Here is a 21,488-nt window from a genome sequence, read left to right on the forward strand (position 1 = left end):
CAAAGCACATACAAAGACAAAGATCCCCCGTATAGCCTTTGACAAACTTCGGGGGCAGGGCCCCCCACGAGGGTTTAGGGTGGTCAGCGCCACTCCGCGCCGCCTTCGTCTCCCGAGCGGCGATGCCAAACGCATTCGCACCGATCCACATTCGACGCCGTGGTCGGAAAATATTTCCCCAAAGTTGCGTCGGTGGCCGACGAGCAAGAGTCGAAGCCGGTTCGCCGAAGGCGCCTCGTGGCGCAGACGCCACCGCGGCGCTTGTGCCAGGCTGCGTAGCACCGTACGGCTACTGGACGGTGCCAGGCTAGGTGCGCCCGCTCTGCGGACGACACCGCCCCGACGGACAATCGACGGCCGCCGCCACCCGCCGCCGCCACGGGGAGTCACGGAGAGAAGCGGGTGGGGGCCATCAGGGCGAATTGCCCCACAGCACGCACGCCCACACCCCCACGCACACACCCACCCACCCACCGACGCACGCACCCACCCACCAACGCACACACCCACGCCACACACGCACACACCCACGCACAACACCCACACCACCACGCACACACCCACGCACACACGCACACACCCACGCACACACCCAACCCACCAACGCACACCCCCACGCACCCACACATCCACGCACACACCAACTGACGCACCCACCACCCACCCACGCACCCACCCACCAACCACGCACACATGTACCCACCCACCACGCACCCACCCCACCCACGTACCTACCCACCCACCCACCCACGCACCCACCAACCCACCACACACGCACCCACCCACGCACCCACCCACCCAGCCACGTACCCACGCACACACGCACCCCACACACACGCATCCACCCAGCCACACACCCACGCACGCACCCCACCCAGCCAGGCCACGCCCCTAACCCCCAGTGTCGCTTTTAACAGACTGTCGGGGCGAGTGCTGTTAGCGAGCACCTATGAAGGCCGGCACTGTGGCACACGAGGAGGTGGGTGGCCAACACCACACCCGGCCGCCTTTGTCTCCCCAAGTGGCGATGTTTACTACACACCGCACCGGTCACCCACTTGAGGCTGAGTCGACCTAGGGGAGGCTCAGGGACCGGTACAGATAATCGTCACCGGCGTTGGCCGTGAGCGGGAATCGAACTCGAGTCGTGCTGCATAACGCTAACCGCTGCACCACCGCTCATCTCGTCACTCACACACTCACACACACACTCACACACACACTCACACACACACTCACACACAGACTCACACACACTCACACACTCACACACACACTCACACACTCACACACACACTCACACAGACTCACACTCACACACTCACACACACACTCACACACAGACTCACACACACTCACACAGGCTCACACACACACACTATCACACACTCACACTCACACAGACTCACACACACACTCACACACACACTCACACACACACACTCACACACACACTCACACACACACTCTCACACACACACTCACACACACACTCACACATACACTCACACACACAGACTCACACACACTCACACAGACTCACACACACACTCACACACTCACACACACACTCACACACACAGCTACCGAGTGTTGTTTTAACATACATAGGGGGGGGGGGGGGGGGAATGCGGTATAATCTGGAGAATACGGTCGCAGCCCTAAGTCTTTATGGGTCATTGAACGTCGCGATTACGAACAAAAACTTTGAGTTGTGTAGCAACAACAACAATACTAATTTACCACTGAATACAACGAATTAAGGCGCAGTTCTCCCGTCCCTGCGGCACCGTGAGATGTTCTTCATCATCATCATGATCATCATCATGATCATCATCATGATCATCATCATGATCAACATCATGATCATGATGCGTCCAGTCAGAGGTTTTTTTTTCTCTCATGCGTGTAGAGGTTGGACTTCCTTCGGAGATGCGAGGGAAAGACAACAAACGATGGGACTCTGTGTCAGTCTATGGGTCTCTGTGTGAGTCTATGGGTCTCTGTGTGAGTCTATGGGTCTCTGTGTGAGTCTGTGGGTCTCTGTGTGAGTCTATAGGTCTCTGTGTGAGTCTATGGGTCTCTGTGTGAGTCTATGGGTCTCTGTGTGAGTCTATGGGTCTCTTTGTGAGTCTATGGGTCTCTGTGTGAGTCTATGGGTCTCTGTGTGAGTCTATGGATCTCTGTGTGAGTCTATGGGTCTCTGTGTGAGTCTTTGCGTCTCTGTGTGAGTCTGTGGGTCTCTGTGTGAGTCTATGGGTCTCTGCGTGAGTCTATGGGTCTCTGTGTGAGTCTATGGGTCTCTGTGTGAGTCTGTGGTTCTCTGTGTGAGTCTATGGATCTCTGTGTGAGTCTATGGGTCTCTGTGTGAGTCTATGGGCCTCTGTGTGAGTTTATGGGTCTCTGTGTGAGTCTATGGGTCTCTGTGTGAGTCTATGGATCTCTGTGTGAGTCTATGGGTCTCTGTGTGAGTCTTTGGGTCTCTGTGTGAGTCTGTGGGTCTCTGTGTGAGTCTATGGGTCTCTGTGTGAGTCTATGGGTCTCTGTGTGAGTCTATGGGCCTCCGTGTGAGTCTGTGGGTCTCTGTGTAAGTCTATGGGTCTCTGTCTGAGTCTATGGGTCTCTGTGTGAGTCTATGGGTCTCTGTGTGAGTCTATGGGTCTCTGTGTGAGTTTACGGATCTCTGTGTGAGTCTATGGGTCTCTGTGTGAGTCTGTGGGTCTCTGTTTGTTTACCAGTATCAGCTGTTTTTAGCTCAACGCTTGCAAAACATGCATAGTGCAAAGATCCCTTTAATCGCCTTAACGTGCTGTTGGGGCAAGTGCCGTTAGCGAGGAGCACCAATGAAGGCCGACACGGCACACGAGGGGGTGGGTGGCCAGCACCACGCCCGACCGCCTTTTTCTCCCCAGCGGCGATGTTTTACTACACATCTCACGAAAAGTGCTCATTTGAAGCTGAGTCGACCTACGGGAAGCCCAGGACTGGTTCAGATAATTAATCGTCTTTAGGTTCGTAACTCAGCGCAAAAACCGCTACACCACCACTCCCCCCATACACACGCACACACCACACGCACGCGCACTCCCACACACTCGAACCCTCATTTTGTAGACGAAACAGGAGTGGGTGGGTGAGTGGGTGGGTGAGTGGATGGGTGGGTGGGTGGATGTGTGGGTGGGTGAGTGGATGGGTGGTTAAGTGGATGGATGGGCGGGTGAATGGATGAGTGGGTGGGTGGCTGAGTGGATGGGTAGGTGGCTGAGTGGATGTGTGGATGAGTGGATGTGTGGGTGAGTGGATGCGTGGGTGGGTGGGTGGATGGGTGGGTGGGTGAGTGGATGGGTGGGTGAGTGCATGGGTAGGTGAGTGGATGGGTGGGTGAGTGGATGGGAGGGTGGGTAAGTGGACGGGTGGGTGAGCGGACGGGTGGGTGGATGGGTGGGTGAGTGGGTGGGTGGCTGGGTGAGTGGATGAGTGGGTGGGTGAGTGGATGGGTGGGTGAGTGGATGGGTGGGTGGGTGAGTGGATGGGTGGGTGGGTGAGTGGATGTGTGGGTGAGTGGATGCGTGCGTGGGTGGGTGGGTGGGTGAGTGAGCGGATGGGTGGTTGAGTAAGTGGGTGGGTGGGTGGGTGCGTGGGTGGGCGGGCGGGGTAGCTCAAACAACACTCCGCTACAGCAAAAGGCGTCCGAGTCGGGGAATCGAACCGAGGCGCCGTGCTCTCCGCAAGGCGCACGGGTGGCGGCGTGGTTGGCGCTGCCCCGCCGCCACCACCACCACCACCACCACCTCCACCACCACCAGCAGCAGCAGCTGTAGCAGCAGCAGCAGCCTCACCCTAAAGTCGATGCCCACGGTGGAAATGAAGCTCCCGGATAGAAAGGCTCCGTCTTTGAAGCGCACGAGCAGACACGTCTTCCCCACACCCGAGTCGCCCACCAGCATCACCTGATGTCGCCAAGTGGAGGAAGGATATTGGGGGGGGGGGGGGAGTGGGGTGGGTGGCGGTGGGGTGGGTGGGGGAGGGGGAGTGGGGTGGATGGGGGGGGGGCGGTGGGGTTGGTGGGGGGCGGTGCGGTGGGGGGGCGGTGGGGTGGGTGGGGGGGGCACTGGGGTGGGTGGGGGGGGGCGGTGGGGTGGGGGGGGCGGTGGGGTGGGGGGGTGGGTGGGGGGGGCAGAGGGGTGGGTGGGGTGGGGGGCAGTGGGGTGGGTGGGGGGCCAGAGGGGTGGGTGGGGGGGGGCGATGGGGTGGGGGGTGGGCAAGGCTTACCGCTGTCTGCAAACCTCACGCACTCCCGCTCAGGGGCCATTCACTCAGTAAGTACACATGGAGGGGGGTTCACCCAAATGCGTTCCCTTGCGTATGGGGGGGGGGGGAGGGTCTACTGACAATGCACGCATAGGACACGACGAGGGGTGGGGGTGAAGCTTCAATAATAATTTGTCTACATTGGCCATTGGCTTTCAAATGAGTCAGATAATCCTTGATCGTTTCTGTGTGGATTAAATATCGGCCGTTCTATAGGATTCGGGGGGGGGGGGGTGGTGCGTCAAGCTGTAGGTACGCAGGTGAGGGGGGGGGGGGTGTAAAAAGTACGCCTGCGTACAGGGAGGGGGGGAGGGGTCAAGTTTTGACGGATTTTTGCGTACCTACTAAATGGATGGCGCCTTACACAGCTGAACCTGATCGCAACAGCGATCATCCCAGCGGTGACGTGGCGCTGTCCATGGTACCCAAGAGCTGTCCGTGGTGGTGTCATTGGACCCACTCGTGGGTTCTGAGATGTACCGGTGGTGTCTACAATTAGCACCCTGGATCTCCCAATGGTATCCTGGATCTAAATATGGTATCCTGTATCTCCACATGGTATCCTGGATCTCCACGTGGTATCCTGGATTTCCACATGGCGTCCTGGATCTCCACGTGGTATCCTGTATCTCCACGTGATATCCTGGATTTACACGTCACATCCTGGATCTCCACGTGATATCCTGGATTTGCACGTGATATCCTGGATTTACACGTGGTATCCTGGATCTCCACATGGCGTCCTGGATGTCCACATGGCGTCCTGGATTTACACGTGATATCCTGGATTTACACGTGATATCCTGGATTTACACGTGGTATCCTGGATCTCCAAATGGGGTCTTGGGTCTCCACATGGCGTCCTGGATCACCACATGGCGTCCTGGATGTCCACATGGCGTCCTGGATCTCCACGTGGTATCCTGGATCTCCACGTGGTATCCTGGATCTCCACGTGGTATCCTGGATCTCCACGTGGTATCCTGGATCGCCACGTGGTATCCTGGATTTACACGTGGTATCCTGAATTTACACGTGGTATCCTGGATTTACACGTGGTATCCTGGATCTCTACGTGGTATCCTGGATTTCCACGTGGCGTCCTGGATCTCCACATGGCGTCCTGGATGTCCACATGGCGTCCTGGATCTCCACGTGGTATCCTGGATTTCCACGTGGTATCCTGGATTTCCACGTGGTATCCTGGATTTACACGTGGTATCCTGGATCTCCACGTGGTATCCTGGATCTCCACGTGGTATCCTGGATCTCCACGTGGTATCCTGGATTTACACATGGTATCCTGGATCTCCACGTGGTATCCTGTATCTCCACGTGGTATCCTGGATCTCCACGTGGTATCCTGGATCTCCACGTGGTATCCTGGATTTACACGTGGTATCCTGGATCTCCACGTGGTATCCTGGATTTACACGTGGTATCCTGGATCTCCACGTGGTATCCTGGATCTCCATGTGGTATCCTGGATTTACACGTGGTATCCTGGATCTCCACGTGGTATCTTGGATTTACACGTGGTATCCTGGATCTCCACGTGGTATCCTGGATGTCCACGTGGTATCCTGGATCTCCACGTGGTATCCTGTATCTCCACGTGGTATCCTGGATTTACACGTGGTATCCTGTATCTCCACGTGGTATGCTGGATCTCCACATGATCTGTTCCTGTACAGCTTCTTTTGTGGTTCTTCAATCGCTGCTGCTACTGCTGTTACCCATGGTTACCGACTCTACCCATGGTCCTCTGGCACTACCCATGCTGACCCTGCGATATCACTGCCCGCTCCACCACCCCCACTACCCCCACCCCCCTTGCCCCCCCCCCCCCCCCCCACACCTTGGACGCGAGGTCACAGAACTCTCCGCTGCTGGACAGGGGCGAGCGAGTGAGAGCTGCGGACACTCCGTTGGCGAGGAGTGGCTTGGGCCCCTGGGAGGAGACGAGGGGGGTGCCGGCGGCACCTCGGGAGCCCCACACCACCTCGCCTCGTGCCTTCTTTCGGCTCATGCTGCCCGGTGCGTGTGTGTGTGTGGGGGGGGGGGGAGGGGGAGGGGGGCTCTCAGAGCATGGGTGGGGAGGTGAGTGGGAGGGGGGGAAGGTCTGTCGTCGTATCTGTTGACAGGGAACACGCCTGTGTCTGACTGCCTGCCTGTGTGTGTGTGTGTGTACAAAACACGCGCGCACACGTGCACAGCAAATACCCTCGGTTAACGGGAGGGGGAAGTGGAATAGGTTCATGAAAGGTGGGATTACGAATATCGAAAGGACGCAATGAATCGCAAGCGATTTACAGAAGTTTAACACGTTGTAGTAGTAGCAGCAGCAGTGCTTACGCGACCAATATTATCCATCATAGATGACAGGATCGCCCGGCCTTTCTCGTTATCCTGCGCCTCCACCACCACCACCACCACAGACTACTACTACTACTACCATTGTAAACCCGTGATAGAGGATTTTGGGGTTAGATCGCGTCAATATAAAAGTGTCGTCAAACCCGCCACCACCCGACACGGGCCAATTCGTTCAGGGTTTTGTCACGGGAAACAAAACGTGCCAATTAGTTGGTTTTGTGTGTTTTTGTTTTGTTTTACACCAGAGGAATCAGATGAGCTATAAAGCTCTTTGATTCAACGGATGGTCCAGCGTTAAGAAATGCGACGACGTGTTGGCGAAACGACGTTGAAAGGGGAAGCCGTACATCGGATCTGTTGTTGCTGTGAGTGAGTGGCACGGCGACTGAGGTTTGCACGAACTGCACACAAAGACAAAGATCCCCCGTATAGCCTGAACAGACTGTTGGGGCAAGTGCTGTTAGCGAGTAGCAACTACGAAGGCCGCCACGGCGCACGAGGGGGGTGGGTGGCCAGCACCACGCCCGGCCGCCTTTGTCTCCCTAGTGGCGATGTTTACACACCGCACCAGGTACTCATTTGAGGCTGGGTCGACCTAGGGTAGGCCCAGGACCGGTTCAGATAATCGTCACTGATGGTGTTGGCCGTGAGCGGGAATCAAACTCGGGTAGCCAGGTTCGTAGTGCAACGCGCTAACCGCTACACTACCACTCCTCCCACACATTTAACACACATACATGCATAGATACATCGACATGCAAACACTACACACACACACATATAACCGCATGAACATGTTATACACAGCTGATATGCATTGTACATGATCACACTTAGTGATTTCATCTGATAAGCACAAACTGGCAAATATTTACGCAGGCACAAATGCACACATACAGGCATACATAAATATGCATACCGTCAAACACAACACGCAACACACACAACCACGCAGCACACAGCTGATTATACATTGTACGTGATAACCCTAAGTGATGTCATCTCCATCTATCGTGCCTCGTTCGGTGATAATAATAGCTCCGATATAGCTCCAATTGCATGGGCAACGTATAATGGCCAGCCACTTACTGCCAATTGCACACATTACTTTGTCATCATTAAACGGCAGGCCACACAAATATAGGGGCGCTTCGAGGAAATATGTGAACACTTCTGAGAATTTGCAACGATAATAACCGCGAGAAATGTGCGTGCTTCCTGGGGTGCCCTAGAAACCACCTAGAAGAAGATTCCAGGCCACGCGTTGACAACGATGGCGATCAAGTGGGAGAGATCCCTTTTACTTTTTTGAAGCTCTGAACGTTGCATTCGTTATCACGTTGCAGCGTATTAGCTAGCGTCCGTTCTTTTTTCATTGAAAACGATGGTCCCGTGGAGGTGTTAAACATTTTTTTGAAGCACCCTGTGTATACCAGGGCATGAACCAGGGTCGGCTCAAAGCCAAACCAATATTCGTCTGACCTAACGGCCTCATGAAATATCGCATAAACACACACACACACGAAAAAAAGACCCCCCCATCACAACACGAAGAGCACAAGCACGTGACGGCCGATTAGATAGAAAATACAGTTATCGCTGAAACATGTTTTTTTATTTCTTGTATATTATGTCGGTAAAATATATGTATATTTTTAAAAGATTAATTTAAGAGACCGCTGCTAATGCATTTGCAGTGTGGTGTGTGAATAACACTGCCGTTTAAACCTGAGCACAATAATAAAATCAACACTGCGTTTTTGTGGCCTCAACAAAGGGAACGACACATATAATTGGCGACGTTTCGGGTAATGCCCCCTTTCTTCATAGCACATGCCGTATTAGATTTAAAAGTAACTGACGAATAAAATCCACAGACTGACACAAATGCGCACAGCACCAACACAGGGAACGCATTCGCGAAGAGCTAAAAGACAAAGATTTCCCCGTGTAGCCTCGATCAGACTGTTGGGGCAAGTGCTCTGAGCGAGCACCCATGAAGGCCGGCACGGGTAGTGGGTGACCAGCGCCACGCCCGGCCGCCTTTGTCTCACCCATTGGAGATGGGTTTTTTTACACACACATTTAAAGACTCAGTCGACCGCGGCAGAAGGCATCACCGACCGGTTCAGATGCTCGCTGTCGCAGATGTTGGCCGTGAGCGGGCATCGAACTCGGATCGTCGGGTTCCCTTCGCGCCGCAGAGCGCTAACCGCCGCGCCACCGCTCCTCATGTACGTGCCCCCCCCCCCCCCCCCCACCACGGAGCCATGGGGCAGTGTTTGAATTACATTGTGTGTGTATATATTATTATGCATGTGCGTACGTTTGAATGTGTTAGCTCTGAACGGACCGCAATTGCCCTCCACTGCCCCGGCTTTTCGCCGCCGTTAACAAGCAACAGCAGCAGCAGCGGTGGTAGAAGTGATGGTGGTGGTGGTCATACATCAGCTGCTTATTGATCGCTTGTATTACACGTACAACGCAACCAGCACGCACACACACAATGTAATGAATTGGTTTAACGAGCGCACCTGAAACGAGACGAGTGGAGGTCGCCTCCGTCTGCGAGCGTCTCTCCTCTCCTCCCGCTCCCCCTCGTCCCCGCTATTTATTGGACTCTGCGTCTCCCCGCTCGATCTCCCTCCTCTCTCTGCACCTCCCACCCCTCCTCTCTCTCTCTCCCATTCCCCCCCCCTTCTCTCTCTCTCGCTCCCACATTCTCTCTCTCTCTCCCTGTGTCTCTCGCTCCTTACCTACACCCATTCACATCTGTCCACCACCTCCCCATTCTCTGTCTCCCTCTACTTCTGCACACACTCCCCCCTGGATCTGCTCTTTTTTTTTTTTAAATCCCTCGAAGTAGGGAGCTCTCCGTCGCCCTGGGGAGATGTCCATGGTATAATGTCTGTGGTATCAAGGTGAGATGTATATGAAATCAATACATGTTCCGTGGGTACCAGCGAGCTAACCATGGTACTAAGCAGCAGCCCATGGGACGAGGGAGCTGGTCATGGTATCAGGGAGTTCGGGAGCTGACCATGGAATCATTGAGCTGCCAATGGTACTAGGGAGCTTACTGTGGTATCATTGATATGTCCATGGTGCTAAGGAGCGGACCGTGGTACTAGGGAGCCGACCATAGTACTAGGGAGCCGACCATAGTATCATTGAGCTGACCAGGGCACTGAGGAGCTAACCATAGTATCATTGAGCTGACCAGAGCACTAGGGAGCTGACCAGGGCACTAGGGAGCTGACCAGGGCACTAGGGAGCTGTCCACGGGACTCAGGAGCTGTCCACGGGACTCAGGAGCTGACCAGGGCACTAGGGAGCTGTCCATGGTACTCAGGAGCTGACCAGGGCACTAGTGAGCTGTCCATGGTACTCAGGAGCTGACCAGGGCACTAGGGAGCTGTCCACGGTACTTGGGAGCTGTCCATGGGACTCAGGAGCTGACCAGGGCATTAGGGAGCTGTCCATGGTACTCAGGAGCTGACCAGGTCACTAGGGAGCTGTCCACGGTACTCAGGAGCTGACCAGGGCACTAGGGAGCTGTCCATGGTACTCAGGAGCTGACCAGGGCACTAGGGAGCTGTCCACGGTACTCAGGAGCTGACCATGGTACTCGGGAGCTGACCATAGTATAACTGAGCTGACCAGGGTACTAGGGAGCTGTCCATAGTACTGGGCAGCTGACCATGGCACTGAGGAGCTAACTATATAATCATTGAGCTGACCATGTTACTAGGGAGCTGTGCATTGTATCAATGAGCTATCCATGGAAATCGGAAGCTGACCATGACATCAATGAGCAATGGTAAACGGGAGCTATCCATGGTATTAAAAAGCTGACCGGAGTATCCTTGAGCTGTTCATGGTACCAAGATGTCCATGCTGTAAACAATCCTCTCCATGGTATGCAGGAGGTGCCCCGCGGAATAAGGAAGGTGTACATGGTGTCGGGGAACTGTTTGTGGTAACCAGGCATCTGTCCACTGTATCAACGAACTGCCTATGGTATCAGGCGAGTGTTTATGATATCAAAACGGTGTCTGTGGTTACGCAGGAGCTCTCTACGGTAAATGGAGCTGTCGTGCACAGTATTAAGGAATAGCTCAACGGTATCGTAGATGTGTTTGTCGTATCTGTGATCCCCTCGCCTCCTCCCTTCGTCTCTATTTACACGATGATAAGATAAGGCGCTATTTTAGTTTGTGTGTGTGTGTGGTTTTGCGATCTCACAGTCAACAAGAGGGGAACTCACCCAGCACGGCAACCTAATGCCGACGATGCATTTGCAGAAATTAAACCGATTCAACGATTACTCCGGAAGGCAAGACGCCCCCAGACGTGTGCTCATTGCCAATAACAGTGACACATATCTGGTTTCACACACACACAGACACCCACCCACACATACCCACTGACATAGACCAAGGTCCCCCGGTATAATTTTTTTTAATAGACCAAGGTCCCCCGGTATAATTTTTTTTAACAGACTGTTGGTGCAAATGCTGCTATCGAGACTTCGGGAAGGCCGGAACCGCACGGAAAGAAGATGTGGTGACCAACACCACGCCCGGCCGCCTTTGTCTCCCCAGTGCTGATGTTCATACACCATACCAGGTACTCATTTGAGTACAGTACTATCTGCTGCAAAAAAAATATCCTCCGTATAGCCTGAACAGACTGTTGGGGCAAGTGCTGTTAGCGAGCACCTATGAAGGCCGGCACGGCACACGAGGGGGTGGGTGGCCAGCACCACGGCCGGCCGCCTTTGTCTCCCCAGTGGCGATGTTTACACACCGCACCAGGTACTCATTTGAAGCTGAGTCGACCTAGAGGAGGCCAAGGACCGGTTAAAATAATCGTCACCGGCGTTGGCCGTGAGCGGGAATCGAACCGGGGTCGCCAGGTTCGTAGCGCGTGTAACATGAATGTTACACACACGCACGTAATTAATAAAAAACTAGACAATTCTCTTCGTACCAAATTTCAGAAAACATACGATATCTCGAACGTATTTGAAAGAGCAATCACATCCGCTACGTTCCAAGTGCAGAGCGGGATCTGTTGAAGAATGCCAGCGAGGACATACGGCTGCCCAATCGTAAACAACACAGACAATACAACTCAATTTCTTCTGGCAATATTCCAAGTATGATAGATGTGTCATTTTATATATATAATGTAGGGTTTTTCGAGGCCAATACCGTGATTCAGAAATTGATTATTCTTCGCTGGCTCAGATCGCGTGCTCGAGTACAATTGTTGTGTCGTATAACCGTCCTCCACCCGACGCGGACAAATCATAGAGCTGTCACGTGATTAACAAACGTGCAGATTCATCACCGCTTCAGCAGCTCCCACGTGTTAACATCCGCATTGCTCCCCAACATATCCTGAAGCATCCGTACGGCGGGTATGTATGGTATATACACACGTACATATACTCACACAGAGACCCATAGACTCACACAGAGACCCATAGACACACACAGAGACCCATAGACTCACACAGAGACCCATAGACTCACACAAAGACCCATAGACTCACACAGAGACGCACAGACTCACACGGAGACCCATAGACTCACACGGAGACCCATAGACTCACACGGAGACCCATAGACTCACACGGAGACCCATAGACTCACACGGAGACCCATAGACTCACACAGACACCTATAGACTCACACGGAGACCCACAGTTTTGCTGTCCTCCCGCACCTCCGATTAGCGCGGGTGGCTACGTACGGTGCGAAAGAATTTCGACGTACACACGTACACACGTACACACGTGCACACGTACACACACGTACACACGTACACACGCGTACACACACGTACACACACGCGTGCATAGGGGCCCACCCCAAGAGCTCACCGCTCTTGTGCTCCACCTGGTGGACTCATCCGGTTGCGCATCCACCCGACTGGGTCCACCGGGGGGGCGGTGGGGGGGGGGGGGGGGCACGACGGGGGGGGGTAGGTCACGAAGTTTTAAAAAAACAACAAACACAGTACCAAAATATGATAATAGGTTTTCCCCTTTATTTTCTGGCACCAATGCAGATGTTAAGATGTTAAAACACCAAACTGAAATCTTTTACAAGGAATCATGTCTGCATTAGACCAGAGGACGCCAAAAGGCCTTTCGGCGTCCTCTGGTCTAGCACCGTTTTGAGACGAGGCTCAAAAGAAAGCCGTCTCTGGTGTGGACCAATCAGTTTCGAAGACAATGCATCATCATAGATTATCAGAGTGTGTTTTTTTTTGTTTGCATTCTGACCACAAGCGTTGTGGTTAATGCAGAACGTGATTCCTCGTAAATCAAAAAAAATATTTCAGTTTGGTGTTTTAACATCTTAACACAACTGTTTTGTTGCCAGAAAAAAGGGGAAAACCTATTCTCACCAAGACATCCAACTCCGTGGCTTCATCGAAAAAAACCAAAAAGAACACCGCAGGGAGTACAAAATATAGGAAAAGTAAATTATTCACTTTAAAAAAATACTTTTTAAAGTAATTTTTTTTAAGTAATTTTTTTTTTACCCGGCAAAGCCCACTGAGCTTATTCGTTCGTGTTTTTTTTTCTTTTTCTCAGACGCGACCTGGCAAGTCTCGATGGCATCAATGAGCCGCAAGGAGAGCCCCTGCCAACGATTTCCCGAGCTCTGTGGTCCTCTTGAGGTGGCATCGGCCGACGAATGCGCGTCTATGTGCGTGCGGGAGGAAGCCGGGGCACCCGGGAAAAGTAAACGGAAAAAGAAAACCCCCACGCGCTGCGAGGGGGTAACGCTCGATCCCGTACAGGTGGAACAGGTTGGAGTTCCACGTTGGATCCCGCGAACATCTTAATCCGGTCGTGCGGAAGGAGAGGAAGGGAGTTTCACGACACCCTCTGTTGGTGATCCACAAATCCGCTCGCTTCTACGTCCACAGTGCTGGGTTAGAGGCAGCCCATGTGCAGCAGCAGCAGCAGCGTAGCCACCACCACCACCACCCGGCTAAAATAATATAAAACAATATACTATGCTATTACTACCACTACATTTTTAAGTTACCAGGTAAGGCCCACTGAGCTATGTAGCTATTTTTCACAAGTGACCTGGCCACACATTATAGCGCAATGAAGTGGCTTATCATCATCATCATCTGTAATTTTATAGAACCAGCCAAATACTCTAAACTCAGGTTTCTGAACGTGCAGGGACAAACCGGAGGACCCGGAGAAAAATCCACACGACCACGGAGAGAGAGAGACACGCAAACTCCAAAAATACAGCAGCAGGCGTCAGGGTCGGGATCGAGATCGAACCCACGACATCCTGCATACCAGGCGAGGTAGTTAACATCTCCTAGCCACCGTGATGATGATGATGATGAGAGAGAGAGACGCAGATTACAAATACACAGCAGGCGTCAGGGTCGGGATGGAACCCACGAACCTCCTGCTGTATACCAGACGAGGTAGTTAACATCTCCTAGCCACCATGATGATAATGATGATGAGAGAGAGAGACGCAGATTCCAAATACACAGCAGGCGTCAGGGTCGGGATTGAACCCACGAACCTCCTGCATACCAGGCGAGGTAGTCAACATCTCCTAGCCACCGTGATGATGATGATGAGAGAGAGAGAGACGTAGATTCCAAATACAGCAGCAGGCGTCAGGGTCGGGATTGAACCCACGAACCTCCTGCTGTATACCAGGCGAGGTAGTTAACATCTCCTAGCCACCGTGATGATGATGATGATGAGAGAGAGAGACGCAGATTCCAAATACACAGCAGGCGTCAGGGTCGGGATGGAACCCACGAACCTCCTGTTGTATACCAGGCGAGGTAGTTAACATCTCCTAGCCACCATGATGATGATGAGAGAGAGAGAGACGCAGATTCCAAATACACAGCAGGCGTCAGGGTCGGGATTGAACCCACGAACCTCCTGCTGCATACCAGGCGAGGTAGTTAACATATCCTAGCCACCGTGATGATGACGATGATGAGAGAGAGAGACGCAGATTCCAAATACACAGCAGGCGTCAGGGTGGGGATGGAACCCACGAACCTCCTGCTGTATACCAGGCGAGGTAGTTAACATCTCCTAGCCACCGTGGCAATGATGTAGGAGAGATGGGGTTTGGAACACTGAGCAGCATTTGCATCCAGACGTGGGTTCTCAGTGCTTGCAAGAGGACACTCGCAATGAAGGACGGCGTGGGCGGGTAGCGGGCTGGAGAGCTGTGCATGCAGGCTTGCGAGACAGACTGCGCACGAGATACAACTTGATATGGAGCTTTCGTGACTGTAGGAATTACCAAAGTGTACACGAGATGCCCTAGATTAGTGGCTCTTAACTGCAGCCTTGTGTCCCTTTGGTTCCCGATCGTAATGTTAATAGATACATAGGCGTGGACGAGACAAAGTAAATTTGTATTTAAAGCTTTCGTGACTGCAGTAATTCATATTCTTGGTTCTTTCGGTAAAGTCAATAGGTCTCTGTATGAGGGAAACAATTAAATAATATATATTGTTTTATATATTATATATTTATTATTTCATTGTTTCCCTTCAACGTGACTTTACCGAAAGAACCAAGAATATGAGACAAAGTAAGTTGTGACCCACGTGTCCCGTGGCTTGATTTGTGTGTTTGCGATGATTTTTTTTACCTTCGAACAAAAATCTGCCCACGTCTCGCTACGCGACCAGAGAGGGCGTCTCGCGTCGCCCTGCGTGATGCACCCCAGGCCGAGAGGAACCACTGCCTCCTTCGATGGTTGCGGGATGACGGGACGAGTCGTTAAAGAGTTAAACGCGAAACTCTGACACCACTTCGAGTGTAACTTCCCTTTAGAGCAGGGGTGGGGAACGTGCGGCCCGCGGGCCGTGTGAGTCCCCGCGAAATCATTTGGGTCTCTGGCCCTGCCAAGGCAACCGCAGGCGAGACTCGAAATTCAACAAATCTAGGGAGAGCAAAACCTGGAAAAGCAGTTGCGAGTAGCGACAACATCGTCAATAGCCGGCTAACATCATCACCACGCCTCGCCAAAGAGAAGCAAGTCCCAGCCCCATCGCATTAGGGGCGAGTTCATTAAATGTTTGACCACAATTTTGCATGGCCCGCGAATGATGTTATATAAATATCCAAATGTCCCTTGGCAGAAAAAAAGGTTTCCCACCCCTGGGTTAGAGTCAAGTCCTCCACAAACATCGCGCTATCGAGCGCGGGTAAGACCCCGGTGTTCCTGAGAAGGCCGTGCCCACCACCGTGACCCATTCATCAATTCGTTCATTCATCCGACGCACGCATTTCTATTTGACACAACAAAAAAATGTGGGGGGAGGGGGTGGAGGGGGGAGGGTGGAGGGGGGTACGCGCGGTCAAATGCGCGCTCGACGATACCTCGTCAACAGGAGTCTCTGGGGGCGTTCGTTATCATCAGTCGACACCTCCCGGCATGCACGTGGACAACTCACGTGGTCGAACGATGCCCGTTGGGGTACCCGCGGACGCCTGGACTCGCGATCCAGAGAATTCGGCGAGTCGGTTGTAAATAATGGCGGTGGTGGTGGGTGGGGGGGCGGGGTGGGGGGCAGGCGAGTTTTTATTGCCCACCCCTCCCTCCGAATGGGGGGCAAGGTCCCGCGCCTCCGATGAGCACGGATGCCGACGCACGGCCGCGAAAGAAGTCCAACGCAGGCAGGCGCTGGTTTCTCTGATCCCACGCGCGGCCACCGAACGCCTCTGTCCGCCCACCACCAGCGGTGTCGTTTGGTTCCACCGCTGTTCGGTCTATGTTCGGCAGGTAGCGTGCGGGTGATGGGGCAGGAGCGTGGGTCCACTCCAGCCTCTGCCGTGGCAAGATGCCCGAGCAACCGAGGTAGCGGCAAGAAAGGGTGACCCAGATCGGGGTTCTTCATTCGCAAGGAGCGCCCCCCCCCACCCCCGCGGGTCACTGGCAGTTAACCTGGTGGACTTTCGTGCGGGGCCCCTGACGTGCGCGTCACCCAAACAATGCACGGGATCCGTGTGTGCGAGGGGGAAACACTCTATCCCAGCGTTCTTCATTTGCAAGGCCACCCCTGGTGACCTTTCGTGCAGGGCGCCTGACGTGCGTCCCCCCAAACAATACACAAATGATGACAACACCCCACCCCTCCCACCCCCCCGTCATCATCATCATCATGATCGTGCTGCTGAAAATCTGCGAAGGCAACCGGTCTCTACCCACCGTTGCCCCTCCCGTAAATGCAACCGGTCTCTCCAGCTGGTGCCCGCCCGTCGGCGAGCGCTGTGTGGACTCACGGTGAAGCTGATTCCGACGGTGGCCGTGAAGGAGCCGGGGATGAACTTGCCCTGGTCGAACTGCACGAGCAGGGACGTCTTGCCCACACTGCTGTCGCCCACAAGGATGGTCTGTAGGGGGCAGCGCACACCTCCGATTAGCGCGGTTGGCGACGCACGGTGCGAAGGAAGTTCAAAATATAGACTCACACAGAGACACATAGACTCACACAGAGACACATAGACTCACACAGAGACAGATAGACTCACACAGAGACACATAGACTCACACAGAGACACATAGACTCACACAGAGACACATAGACTCACACAGAGACACAGAGACTCACACAGAGACATATAGACTCACTACAGAGACACAGACTCACACCGAGACACATAGACTCACACAGAGACACATAGACTCACACAGAGACACATAGACTCACACAGAGATACATAGACTCATACATAGACACATAGACTCACACATAGACACATAGACTCACACATAGACACATAGACTCACACAAAGACACATAGACTCACACAGAGACACATAGACTCACACAGAGACACATAGACTCACACATAGACACAGACTCACACAGAGACACATAGATTCACACATAGACCCATAGACTCACACATAGACACATAGACTCACACATAGACACATAGACTAACACAGAGACACATAGACTCACACAGATACACATAGACTCACATAGAGACTCATAGACTCACACATAGACACAGACTCACACAGAGACACATAGACTCACACAAAGACACGTAGACTCACACATAGACTCACACAGAGATACATAGACTCACACAGAGACACATAGACTCACACAGAGACACATAGACTCACACAGAGATACATAGACTCACACATAGACACATAGACTCACACATAGACACATAGACTCACACATAGACACATAGACTCACACAAAGACACATAGACTCACACAGAGACACATAGACTCACACAGAGACTCATAGACTCACACATAGACACAGACTCACACAGAGACACATAGACTCACACAAAGACACGTAGACTCACACATAGACTCACACAGAGATACATAGACTCACACAGAGACCCACAGACTCACACATAGACACATAGACTCATACAGAGACACATAGACACACAGAGACCCATAGACTCACACACAGACACATAGACTCATACAGAGACACATAGACTCACATAAAGACCCATAGACTCACACATAGACACATAGACTCACACAGAGACACATAGACTCACACAGAGACCCATAGACTCACACATAGACACATAGACTCACACAGAGACACATTGACTCACACAGAGACCCATAGACTCACACAGAGACCCATAGACTCACACAGAGACCCATAGTCTGTTGTCCTTCCCCCGCACCTCCGATTAGCACGGTTGGCTACGTACGGTGCGAAAGAAGTTCAACATACATAGATAGACATACACGGGTGCAGCTGGGCAATGGCGGGAGGAAGGGTTAGGGTGAAGACTCCCAGTGGGGGCGCCACGGTGGCTAGGAGATGTTAACTACCTCGCCTGGTACACAGGAGGTCGTGGGTTCTATCTCTCTAGCATCATCATCATCACGGTGGCTAGGAGATGTTAACTATCTCGCCTGGTACACAGGAGGTCGTGGGTTTGATCCCAACCCTGACGCCTGCTGCTGTATATTTGGAGTTTGCGTGTCTCTCTCTCATCAACATCACGGTGGCTAGGAGATGTTAACTACCTCGCCTGGTATACAGGAGGTCGTGGGTTTGATCCCAACCCTGACGCCTGCTGCTGTATATTTGGAGTTTGCGTGTCTCTCCCTCTCATCATCATCACGGTGGCTAGGAGATGTTAACTACCTCGCCTGGTGTACAGGAGGTCGTGGATTTGATCCCAACCCTGACGCCTGGCTGCTGTATATTTGGAGTTTGCGTGTCTCTCTCTCTCTCCCCGTAGTCGCGTGGATTTTTCCCGGGGTCCTCCGGTTTTTTCCCTCCACGTTTAGAAACGACGTCACGCGTTTAGAGTTATTTGGCCGCTATAAATTTACACGGGATGATTACGAGCCCACTTCGTTGAGCGATCATTTGCGATCACCAGATCGATTCTGAGAAGAGCTATATAGCTCAGCTGCGCCTTACCTGGTAAAATAAAAGTATGATAATTGTTTTTTTACCCTTTTATCTTGCAACAAAACTGACACCTTCTTTTTACAAGGAGTCATGTTTACATTGACCACAATACCTGCGGTCGGAACGCAAACATAAAACAACAACTCTGATAATGTATGTGGCATTGTCCTTGAAATTAATTGGTCCACACCCGAGACAGCTTTCTTTAGAGCCTCGTCTCACATTGGTGTTGGACAAGAAGATGCCAAAAGGCGCACAACTCAAAGACAATGCCACCATCAGAGTATGAGAGCTCGAGGGTAAGGTTTCCAATGGTGAAAATAAAAGTAGTTTAATAGTTGGAATAGTCTAGGCAGGGCAAAAGTCACGGTCTTCACAGTGGCCAACACCGCCACACCACAAATACAAAAACCACCCCGTATAGCCTTCACACACTTTTGGGGGCAAGTGCTGTGAGCGAGCAGCACCTAAATGAAGGCGATGTTAAAGGCCTAATGGGGGCCCGGTACCGCTGCAGAACTTCGCTTGCGAGCGGGACTCCAACTCGGCTCGCCCGGGTCTCGCAGCTCAGCGCGCTAACCGCAGCGCCACCGCTCCCTGCGTTCACTCAACCCTCCATCTCACGCTCGCTGGCTCGGCTTTTGCACAAAATCGATTCGCCTCCCGCCGTCGCCCCTATCCAGCGACCCCACGAACCCCTGACAAGCCCCGTCATCGAAACAACCGCCGCTTGAAAAATCCCAACACGAGCGCATTCGGTCAGGCGCGCGTGCGTGAGTGCTTATTGTTGCTGGCCCCGTGGCGTTTTGTGGCCTGGCAGGCCCTGCGGTTCTGCAGCCGTTTGATTTCTCGAGTCGAGAGGTCCCCAGCAGCGGACGTGTACTGCAGAGAGGGTGTTGAGACAGTACTTGATGCGCCGTATCTGTCAATGCGATCGGCCTTGCTCTGTAGCTTGAATGCCATTAAAATTAATTGCTTGTAAATTTAGCAATAAGCTGGCTTTTACCCCACCCCTCCGCTTCTCCTCCCACCCCCCAGATAATTATATTATTGTTAATATTATCGATAGCAGCTATTAAAATATAGCAGCACTATCGGGTATTAGCACAGCGAATGGGATGCTGAGACGCTGTCATCCAGCAGTGGATTGACCGTGGCTGATGATGACGATGTTGATGTGTTTACAGAATCAGTACAGTTCCGTACGTTGCATCGATTCCAAATGAGTTCATCACAATCGATTCCACTCGTCCGCGGCAGTAGAGAGGAATCGATTTCTCTCTAACGCAGTTAAATCGATTCAGCACCACCCCCAGAGTGGACATCGACACAAATTACATTAGCGGGCCAGCACATTGTAAATCATAGCCCGAATGCGCGCGCGGACTCTAAATACATACAGCGGACACGCACGCCCGAGACCCATCCCCATCCAATACCTTGTGAATTTGCTCCTCGTTATAAACGGGGGGTTGTTGGGCATTGCAGCCGGGTTCGGGTTCGAGTCCAGACCCTGGCGAGTCACCCGCGTCTCCCGGCATGACGCTGGCTGGCTCCCAGCGTTGGATAATTCGAGATTCCAGAGAGTGGGTGGGGTGTGCTCAGCAAGCACGTGCGTCCATGAACGCGTGCATGACGGCTGGAGTCGATTTGCGAGTGGGCGGGCGAGTGGGGTGACTGGGGTGGGGTGGACCGACGGACGGCAGATATGGGAGGAGTGAATGAATGGTATTGGGTTGAATGAGTTTCATTTGTGGTTTGGGAATGGATGGGTGGGTTGGGTGAATGAATCGATGGGGACATGATTGAATCGATGGGTGGGTGCATTATTGCGTGAATTATTGGAGGAGCGAATGAGTAGATGGGTGAATGTGTTCGGTTATTGATGGATGGATGGGTGAATTAATTAATGGATACATGATTGAATCGGTGGGTGGGTGCATTATTGTGTGAATTATTGGAGTGAATGAGTAGATGGGTGAATGTGTTAGGTTATTGACGGATGGGTGAATTTATTGACGTGGGTAAATTCATATTCAATTGGGTGAAATTAATCAGTAAATTGATTCATTCACTGACGAATTAATAATTGAATTAACTGATCGATTTTTACAAGTGTTTACTATTGAACAAATCGATAAGTACACGAACGGCGTCGTGAAAGGATATACCGAGTAAACATGCAGACAAAATATAAAATATAACAATTGGTTTGACCCTTTCTACCAATGAAATAGAAGGTATAAAGATGTTAAAACACCAAAAATAATCCTCCTTTTCAAGGAATCCTGTCTGCATTAACTACACACACAGTACATGTGGTGAACATGCAAATAAAAAA

At 52.4% G+C, this 21,488-nt stretch overlaps 1 protein-coding gene and 1 long non-coding RNA gene across 2 annotated transcripts in view; one reads left to right on the top strand and one right to left on the bottom strand.

The window, feature by feature from the left end:
- Window positions 1-20,811, bottom strand: part of LOC116955120 (ras-related protein Rab-37-like) — a 62,427-nt gene extending 41,616 nt beyond the window's left edge. The window contains exons 1-4 of the mRNA XM_076052875.1: window positions 20,587-20,811; window positions 17,006-17,116; window positions 6,170-6,445; window positions 3,798-3,950 (exon numbers count right to left, since the gene is read on the bottom strand). Coding sequence (XP_075908990.1) covers window positions 3,798-3,950; window positions 6,170-6,445; window positions 17,006-17,116; window positions 20,587-20,688 — 642 coding nt within the window. The 5' untranslated portion in view covers window positions 20,689-20,811. The remainder of the gene's footprint in view (window positions 1-3,797; window positions 3,951-6,169; window positions 6,446-17,005; window positions 17,117-20,586) is intronic.
- LOC142905736 (uncharacterized) lies at window positions 10,659-14,011 on the top strand. Its single transcript, XR_012929759.1, has 3 exons — window positions 10,659-11,128; window positions 11,162-11,316; window positions 13,298-14,011. It is a non-coding gene; the product is annotated as an uncharacterized LOC142905736 (long non-coding RNA).
- Window positions 20,812-21,488: the final 677 nt, after the last annotated feature.

This window comes from Petromyzon marinus, chromosome 58 (genome assembly GCF_048934315.1).
Source record: "Petromyzon marinus isolate PM22_M1 ecotype Great Lakes invasive population chromosome 58, UKy_Petmar_22M1.pri1.0, whole genome shotgun sequence".
NCBI classification, from domain to species: Eukaryota; Metazoa; Chordata; class Hyperoartia; order Petromyzontiformes; family Petromyzontidae; genus Petromyzon; species Petromyzon marinus.